We start from the raw sequence: 9,186 nt of genomic DNA on the forward strand, positions 1-9,186 counted from the left end.
AACAAAACACTCCTAGCTAGTAGCTACCCGCTACCCTACTACCAACTTCACGCTATCCGCTAATGTTGCCAAACACGCTGAACACAACAACTTATTGCCAAAGCCTTAAACAGGGATTTAGGAAACTCTAATTTACAATCCAAAAGTTCACAACCTCGACTCCCTTAAAAACGTAGAATAAAGATTAAATACGAATCCCAAAGTGCATTATAAATGAGATAAGGTAATGACGTCGGAGCATTATCTAACCAACCATGTCTCCAACAAAGTCTATAAAGAGACACACACATACACACCCAGTCATAAAATGGTAAAATGGCCCAAATTTGTCATTTTTTGATAGTTTTTTCAATATATTTTCTGTTTTTTTCAGTGGCAAAGAAGCATAACCAGATCACCAAACTCAACAAATTGACCGAGTCAAGAAGATCAGAGAATCCGCCAGCTGGGGAAACATGGACAGAACAAGATACATCAAACTTATCTCCAATACTTTCTGTTGAACCTCAACAAGGATCAAAGGAAGCAGACAGGGTTGATAGGCTTCCAGGTCAACCACAAGTGGACTTTGATCATTTTGCAGGCTATATAACAGTCGATTTAAAGGCTGGAAGGGCATTGTTCTATTACTTTGTTGAATCACCTCACAATTCATCATCCAAACCTCTCCTCCTCTGGCTAAATGGAGGTAATGCGTTTTTTGTGTGATTCTACCACTAAAATGGGCCCATGACAAATTATAAGCTTACATGTTGTCCTAACCAATTTTTGGAATCAATATGAATTGAACTTTAACTTTTTGTTCCACCAAAAAAAAAGATGCCACCAAAATAATGCTTGCAAAAGGCATGAATATCTTTTATTCTCATCATGGAATATTATATGATAAATCATCATCATTTACATGTGCTGAAATTGACCACTAGTAATTAAGATAATGTACAGGACCTGGATGCTCGTCGTTTGGATATGGAGCCATGGAAGAACTTGGACCCTTCCGAGTCAACAGTGATGGGAAAACACTCTACCGCAATGATTATGCATGGAACAATGGTAACAAAAAAATATGAGGAGATTTATGTCTTTTCCACATAAAAAACGAGTACATGTCCCACTTTTTTGATGGAACAGACAGTTACATGTCGTGTTTCCGTGAATACACAATGTGAAAGACTAAATACAGAAAATTTTGACAGAGGCTAACGTACTATTTTTGGAGTCGCCAGCTGGAGTGGGGTTCTCGTATTCAAATAGATCGTCTGACTACACAACAGGAGACAAGCAAACAGCTAAAGATTCATACACTTTCCTCATCAACTGGCTTCAAAGATTCCCCGAATACAAAACCCGAGATTTCTTTATTACAGGTGAAAGCTACGCAGGTCACTACGTACCTCAACTCGCATCCCTCATTCTCTCGGAAAACAAGAAAACTAAGGGAACGATCATTAATCTTCAGGGAATTGCAGTAAGCACTTTTCATACGTGGGACTGCACAGGGCACAACACAGGAGCTCGTTTGTGCAAAAGTCATATTTGCCTTCCTCATAATTAAAAAAATCCCTAAAAGGATCATGTCCTGTATGTGCTAAATGGGTGTACTTTTCTGTATTGTAGATTGGGAATGCTTTGTTAGATGACAATACACATCTTCAAGGGATGCTAGACTACTTATGGACACATGCCCTAATGTCCGATGAGGCAAATGCAGGAATTAAAAGGTATTGTGACGATGCTGTGAATTTAAGCAATATATCAGAAAAGTGCTATCAGTATGTAGACCAAGGATTTACTGAGGTTGGTAAAATTGATATTTACAACATCTATGCACCACTCTGTGAACGAACCACACAAAAACTTCAATCTACTGCGTCTGTAAGTCTCTTAATCCATTTAACAAAAATATGTAGCATACAACTTTCAAAACTGGATAAAATGTATCCTGCAATTTTAGTTAATTGAACTATCTTTTAAAGAGATGATGTATTGAACCAGGTCAAGAACTTTGATCCTTGCTCTAGTCGTTATGTGTCTTCATATCTGAATCGAGCAAAAGTTCAAGAAGCTCTTCATGCCCGAAATACCTCATGGTCACATTGCAGGTACCTCTTTTCTTATAAATACCTCAAAGCCAATATAAAAAGGCTGACTGTTTACTTTATTATGAGCAGCGATTATAATTGGACAGATAGCCCAACGACTGTTTTGCCAACTATCAATCAGCTAATTGCATATGGTATTAGACTCTGGATATACAGGTCAGTCCACCCAATCTAACCCCAATCCTTTTTTTTTTTTTTTGAATTATTTCTCTTTTACTTAAAGACATGACTTAGTGGTAAGATATATAAAATATATACGGTTATATTTTTTTACTTGCTGAATTTGTTAAAAAGCTAGCTCAAAAGTTAGCTAATTACTAAAAAACTAGTTGCTAGCTTACAAACTAGCTAATAGAAAATAACGTTTGTTAAAAAACTAATTGATAAGCTACCTGAAAAATATAAAATGACAAAAAATAGAATTTAGAATAATTTCTAAATGAGTTTCATATAATTTATTAAGGACACATTTGAAATATTGTAAAACAACTCCTAAAATTTTTTTATTCAAATGTTGTAAAAAAATCATTGAAAATCTAGTCTAAGTAGCCAGCTAGTTTAAAAGCTAATTTTTGACTTGCCAAAATGACAGTTTAAAAAAAATCGAAAAAGAAGCTAGTTTTTCAACTAGTTGTGATACGCCAATTCTCAACCAAACCCGTAACTCAACATGTAAATAAACGGGTTTGGGCTGATATTCCTGACCCACCAACCCGTTAATTTAATGGGTTGTGTTGGGTTATCTGTTTGGTTCATGGATTCACCCACCAACCCGATTATATATATATATATATATATATATATATATATATATATATATATATATATATATATATATATTAAAATAAAATTTTATTTACAAATTAATGGAGTACACTATATGACATGCATGCCCTAACAATCTAACCCCAAATCCAATTCTATTTTTCCATCCATTCCAATTCTATTTCTCGATCATTTTAGTAGATGTAAAATGTAAAATGTTAATTGTTAATTAATTTAGATACATGTATAGTTCGTATAAATTTGACATGTGAAAAATTATCGAAAATAACCCATCGACTCTTTGACCCGAAATTGATCCACTGAACTGTGAACTTGTATACTTAAACGAGTTATGTGGGTCGGATTGGGTTGAAGTTTCGAATCTGCCATCCCGTAACCCGCCAACCCAAACCTAAAGGCCTAGCGCCAAACATAACCATAATGAAAAAAGTCAACGGAGATCGTACCTTTCTCAAATATTTTTTCGAAAAAACTGCAAAAATGGTCTCAATGGTATGTATTTTCTCTGAGATTTAGTCTAAACCTCGACTTTTTGGAATGATGGTCATTTTAACCATGTTTGCTTGTGGTTTTGGTTCCTGTCTAAGCTGAAAAGACTATTATGCCCTTCTTCTTTGTTTTTAAGATTTTTGAAATATTTAATAAATATTAAAAAGAAATCTCTCTCTCTCTCTCTCTCTCTCTCTCTCTCTCTCTCTCTCTCTCTCTCTCTCTCTCTCTCTCTCTCTCTCTCTCTCTCTCTCTCTCTCTCTCTCTCTCTCTCTCCATTGTTTTTTTAGATTTATTGGGTTGAAGAACATATATATCTCCATCTTCTTTCCAATCCACTAAAAACAATCACACACATACACACACTAAATCATCTTAATATTCATCCACATCATTTGCATCTTTCATCCAAATCTATTGAAAAACAAACAAACATATATTAAATCGACATCTTCTACTAGGTTTTTCCTTAAATTTAAAGTATATTCTCAATGGAACCATCTAATCCACCAATGAAACCAAAAGAAAAAAAGAAAAAAGAATAAACCCCACTAACCTAACATCTGCCAATCTACAAGAGCACAAATTAGTTAAATTTATTGCTAAAAGTTTCCCCACTATATACATTAATCATTGATATTTTGTTTCCACACCATCTTTGTTTGTTTCCCAAAATGTGAAACATATCAGGAGATTCAACTAGCTTCTCTTCCGAAAATACCAATGGTGTTCCGGAAGAAAGTCAAAAAAGACAACCATCAATAGTCAACTCCCATAGTACTTTCACAACTGTAGATGTTGGATCCGATGCTCAAGAAATTTTATATTCGTCAAAGAAGAAGAAAATATCTCTAACAGAGATTATCCCTTCACAACCTCTGATTGAAGTACTAAAACTCAATCCCATTCAAAATTGAAACTGATGCTAAAAATCACGACTCAAAAATCGGATACGTCTTTTTTATCCCATTTAATAGAAAAGCTCCATTAACTGATTATAGATAATAAACACAAACTCGGATTTTGAGGAAGGCAACGATTGGAAGAACCCTTTTGAAATCAAGATACCTACTACAAATCTTTCAGTTCAGCTTCGGAGATGGTGCATATGTGTAAGATATGGTCACTGAAGATTTCTTTATCTCTGGAATTCGTCGCCATTCTTGGTGGTGTACATCTTCGCTTCAGGCGGTGTTCTTCGGATTATGATTTTTTGCGTAGGTTTTCGTTTCAGATCCGCCCTTTAGCTTTTGGATTAAGGTTCAGTTTCAAATCCGGGTGTAACAACCCAAAAACAGTTATAAAATTTTTCATTTTAAAATCATTGTTTCTATACATCATATCTTCTTAAAGTTAACCATGATACAAAGTATCAAAACATCAGAGTAACACTAGTCAAAAGTGCAGAAATATAAGGGGATGCTTTGTTGTTACGCTGAGCCCTTCCCTTTCACGCCGAAGTACCTGAAACCATAAACATAAAATGTAAGTATAAAGCTTAGTGCATTTATGAATCAGTGGGCCCAACCGTAATGTATATTCCAACCTAACATACAATGACGGGCCTAGCCTTGGGGCCCAACCCTGGGGTTTCTTCCAACACAACCATACAATCATGGGCCCCGCCTTGGGGCCTAACACTGGGGTTTATTTCAACTCAATCATACAAACATGCAAGAGTCACAAAAACAGTTAACATAATATATAACATAATCCAGTGGGCTAGTATTGGTGCCTTCGACCCACAAGTATGATGAGAAGACCCACCTGTCAATCAATTATCGACTACTACTGCTCTAACTATGAGAATACCAAGGCTATGCTCCATCTATGCAGTCATACCAGATAAACCATTAGCTCTTGTTCCAAAACTAGGTGTTTGACCAATAGTCAACTCAAGCCGAAATTCAATGATCAAAGTCAACAGTCAGTTTTGACTTTAGTCAACCGCCACGCCATGGCCACAACGTGGCCCTCAAATATCCATACATACATGTTATTCATAATTATCACACTGTGGTAACCTAAAGCCATGTCGTGGGCATCAGGTTTCCAATAACTTAATGGGTTAAGCAATTTTCTTTGATCCTAAAAGCTCCAAAGTACAAGTCTGGTCTAACATGGTCTTGAATGATAAAGTTTCCAACTTTATCGATCAAGACCACCCAAAAGGTCAAAATCTCATATCCTAGGTTCTAAAATGGCTAAATAAGACATGACTTCATCCATTAAACACTTATTCCAAAAAGCCTTTAGCTCATCAACTTCAAAAGGGTTTCTAATACCAGAATCATCATAAAAGTCGTTGCTTTATGGACATGCATGTCCAATTCATGTCTTGAAGCAACAAAGATTTAAAATAAGGGGTTTTTGATAAAAATTACATGCATGGTTCAAAAACTCAACTATACTTCAAATCCAAACCCATAATCATACCAAACGATCTAGAGATTTATAAAGTTGCAAACTTTATGAGATCTCACCAATCCAACTTACTAGAAAATTAAGATTAAGGGACAAAACTAAAGATCTAGCAACCTATCATGATAAATTTTGAGTATCGGACACTTACAAAGGTCCAGAAGAGTGCTAGAACGAGGGATGGGGGTCGCTTGTTGAATCCTATCTCACTTCTTCTTCTTTCTTCCTTCAAGGACTTTAAAGAACACCAAAAAAAGCTAAAATAAAAGAGGAAGGAAATTACTATTTCTTAGATCTTAAGGAGGCTGATACAGGCTAAGGGTGAGCAAACCCCAACCTCATCATTCCTTTAAATAGGGAGCAAACCTAGAAAAAGTAGAGTTTTCTATCTGCCAGCTGCCACTTCGTGGCCACATATAGTATACGATCCATTTTGACTTTTCACGTCGTGGTGGTGCCTCCACCACGTCATGGCAAACCTTAAAATGCCAAAAATGAAAACATGAAGTATCTTGGGATCCGGGTGTTAGACCAGACTCAGAATAAGTCCCCTTCTCCATATTTGCTTTAGATATGGAACATTCAGTATATCTGTGTCTTGTGTTTTGATGAATATAACCACTATGAGAAATGTATATGTGTTTTAATTTTAACAAGAAAAATAATTATGTGCGTTTTCTTGTGTGTGTGTGTGTGAGAGAGAGAGAGAGAGAGAGAGACTCTTATTTTTGTTAATTATAAGAAAGAAATAAATAAGTATTAAATTTTTAAAAAGTAGAAAATAAATACATTAAGGGTATTATAGTCATTTCAAGTTTCAAATGGACCAAATACGCAACAAAACAATCTCAAAAAGACCATCATTCCAAAAAAGCCGAAGTTTGAACTAAACCTCGGAAAAATACATCAAAGAGATCATTTTTGCAATTTTGTCTCTTTTTTCGAACATCATGTATCCAAACAACGCTTTAACATACGAATCCCTGATAACATGTAATAGTAAGTCAAAATCTTTTGTGGTAGATTTTTTCATTCAAAAGACTTTTGGCATTCCTTGTAAAGTTACAAGCTAAATGATAGAGATTTTTTTCTTTCATATATTTAATATTATTTTATTTATTTGCTTAAGAGCATCCACAATAGGATCTCATTAGATAGTTATTTCAGTGAAAGAAGTTTTGCCTAAATCAAACAAGCTATTGTGAGAACCTTTTTGTCCCAAAACCATTTTACTTTGGCTGAAAATTTACAATCTCGTAGGGCTTTTCACAATTCTAATATTATGAATTTCATTTTCATAACTTTTCTTTTAATTTTAGTAGGGTCCATAAATAAGTTGTATATAAATTTCTTTTGCTATAGCATGGATATATTAAAAATTCAGTTATTAATTTAATTAGCACCAAAAAGATCAGCGGAAAAAACGTTGAAATAATCATCTAAATTGATATTTATTTCATCCATAAGTAACATTTGTTAAAAATATTCCTTATCGTGGACATTTATTTAAGCTTTATGGTTTATTAATGTGGCGATGATGTGTTTATTGTACATATAAAAGCACCTTACAAGTTACACTTGATTTATGAATCATTGGCAGTGGTGACACTGATGGAATGATCCCAGTAACATCCTCAAGGTACTTCGTGAATAAGTTAAAGCTTCCAATAGAGACTGCTTGGAGACCATGGTACTATAATGGAGAGGTGAGAATATTTGAAACAATAATAACATCGAATAACAATGTAGGAGTAATATATATTTTAAAAATAAACAATACAATAATACCAAAATTTAATATGTTGATGTTAAAAATGTGATAGGTGGGAGGATATGTGGTAGGCTACAAAGGAGTTATACTTACCACAGTAAGAGGCGCAGGGCATGCAGTCCCTAGTTACCAGCCAGAAAGAGTATTGCTTTTGATTTCATCATTCCTTCATGGAAAACTTCCGCCATCTTTGGCTGAATAACCATTAATATAAGTTATTTACCGGATGAAAAATGACAAGTTATAAGCAAGTGGTATCCAATCATATTGGAAATATAACAAGTTCATTTTGAGCATTGAATGTTTATATACAATAATATAATAAATATGTCTCTTTAATCATTTTGTATGGCTTTAAAATAAAGTGAATGGAAAGAAATTTGTCAATTCCATCGGGCATGCAGAGCCAACCATTTTATTTCATTCCAATGAAATGAACCATTTTATGTTTTTCCTGATCAATTTTTAACCAATTTTCAATAATGATGTATTCCCAATTTTTGGCATGAATGTTGAGCCCTAAACGTTATCAAACGAGACAAATGATTAGATGCTTGTGTTTCCCTGTGGCTTGGGTTGCAAATGAAAAACCAAATTGTCTTGTGTTCACTAAACTTATGTGCGAGCGCGTAACCTCAAACTCCAAATTTAATAACGAGTAAATTCCTTTTAAATAAACTATGTTAAATACAGGCCTCATCAACAATTTTATGTTTGTCTTTGTTCGTATTTTTTTCTGTTGTATGTTTCTAACAATTTCTTCATACAATATATATACTACCTAAAAAATCTGAAACATGGCAAAGACGTAACGTTTGCAGTGGCAAAGACGTAACCTTTTGAAAATAATGCCACTAGATATCATGACTATTTGTGTACCTATAGTGACACATAATAAATTTAAGAAAAAAACTGATAAATGGTCCATATTAGTTTTCAAAAATCTAGATCTGGTCCTTAATTTCAAAAAAGTTCATAGATTGTCTATGTGGTTCCAAAACTATTAACAAACGATTATTTTTAGTTAGTTTCTTTGTAAATTTAGTCTATTTCAAAATTAAAATGATATTTTAACCTTTTATATATGTGGGGATAGTGAATATAAGGCTGTTTTATACCCAAATTTAAGTGTGGAACCATCAAATTAAAATGACATAGTTTACTTGAACATTACAACATATTTCCATTATATATATATATATATATATATATATATATATATATATATATATATATATATATATATATATATATATGTCAAAAGTGAATATGTGGTTGTCATGTATGTAATGTTAGGTACAGAACCATCAAAATTGACTTCATTTTGATTAAAAAACACATTTTTCTTTCATTCGTAGCTTCCTTCTGTTGTTTTTGAACTCATATTATATTTGATTTTGTGATTCATTTTAAATATCTATCTATTTCGAATGTGTTTTTTATTAGAGCTCTAGTAGGTTTCATAACTCCTTCAACACCTATTTTATGCATACTTGTACGGTTTTTCTATGGTGGTTTATGGAAAGAGTTTTAGTAGGTTTTTTAATGAACAATTTCAATCTTCCAATGTATTTTTCTATATTAAATTTCAATTTGGAGACCTACAAGTAGTTTTAA

General features: G+C 33.5%; 1 protein-coding gene across 2 annotated transcripts; it reads left to right on the plus strand.

Moving 5' to 3' along the window:
- The first annotated feature begins 287 nt into the window (after positions 1-287).
- On the plus strand, positions 288-7,961 carry LOC111921914 (serine carboxypeptidase 1). Of its 2 annotated transcripts, XM_023917488.2 has the most exons (8): positions 288-688; positions 946-1,053; positions 1,197-1,468; positions 1,618-1,875; positions 1,996-2,102; positions 2,172-2,258; positions 7,399-7,504; positions 7,622-7,911. In XM_023917488.2, exons 1-8 carry the CDS (start codon positions 316-318, stop codon positions 7,769-7,771), a joined length of 1,461 nt encoding a protein of 486 aa, XP_023773256.1. In that variant the 5' UTR covers positions 288-315; the 3' UTR covers positions 7,772-7,911. The 2 variants fall into 2 exon arrangements, with proteins under 2 accessions (XP_023773256.1, XP_023773255.1); XM_023917487.3 differs by having other exon boundaries at positions 1,996-2,258; positions 7,622-7,961.
- The last annotated feature ends 1,225 nt before the right edge of the window (positions 7,962-9,186 follow it).

Source organism: Lactuca sativa, chromosome 4, assembly GCF_002870075.4.
Source record: "Lactuca sativa cultivar Salinas chromosome 4, Lsat_Salinas_v11, whole genome shotgun sequence".
Classification (NCBI taxonomy): domain Eukaryota; kingdom Viridiplantae; phylum Streptophyta; class Magnoliopsida; order Asterales; family Asteraceae; genus Lactuca; species Lactuca sativa.

What these genes read in the sequence shown, in the direction of transcription:
- LOC111921914 (XM_023917487.3), top strand. Translation starts at nt 316, where the DNA reads ATGGCCCAAATTTGTCATTTTTTGATAGTTTTTTCAATATATTTTCTG. An exon ending in TTAATCTTCAGGGAATTGCA is followed by an intron (nt 1,469 to 1,617) that starts GTAAGCACTTTT and finishes TCTGTATTGTAG; the next exon opens with ATTGGGAATGCTTTGTTAGA. An exon ending in CATGGTACTATAATGGAGAG is followed by an intron (nt 7,505 to 7,621) that starts GTGAGAATATTT and finishes AAAATGTGATAG; the next exon opens with GTGGGAGGATATGTGGTAGG.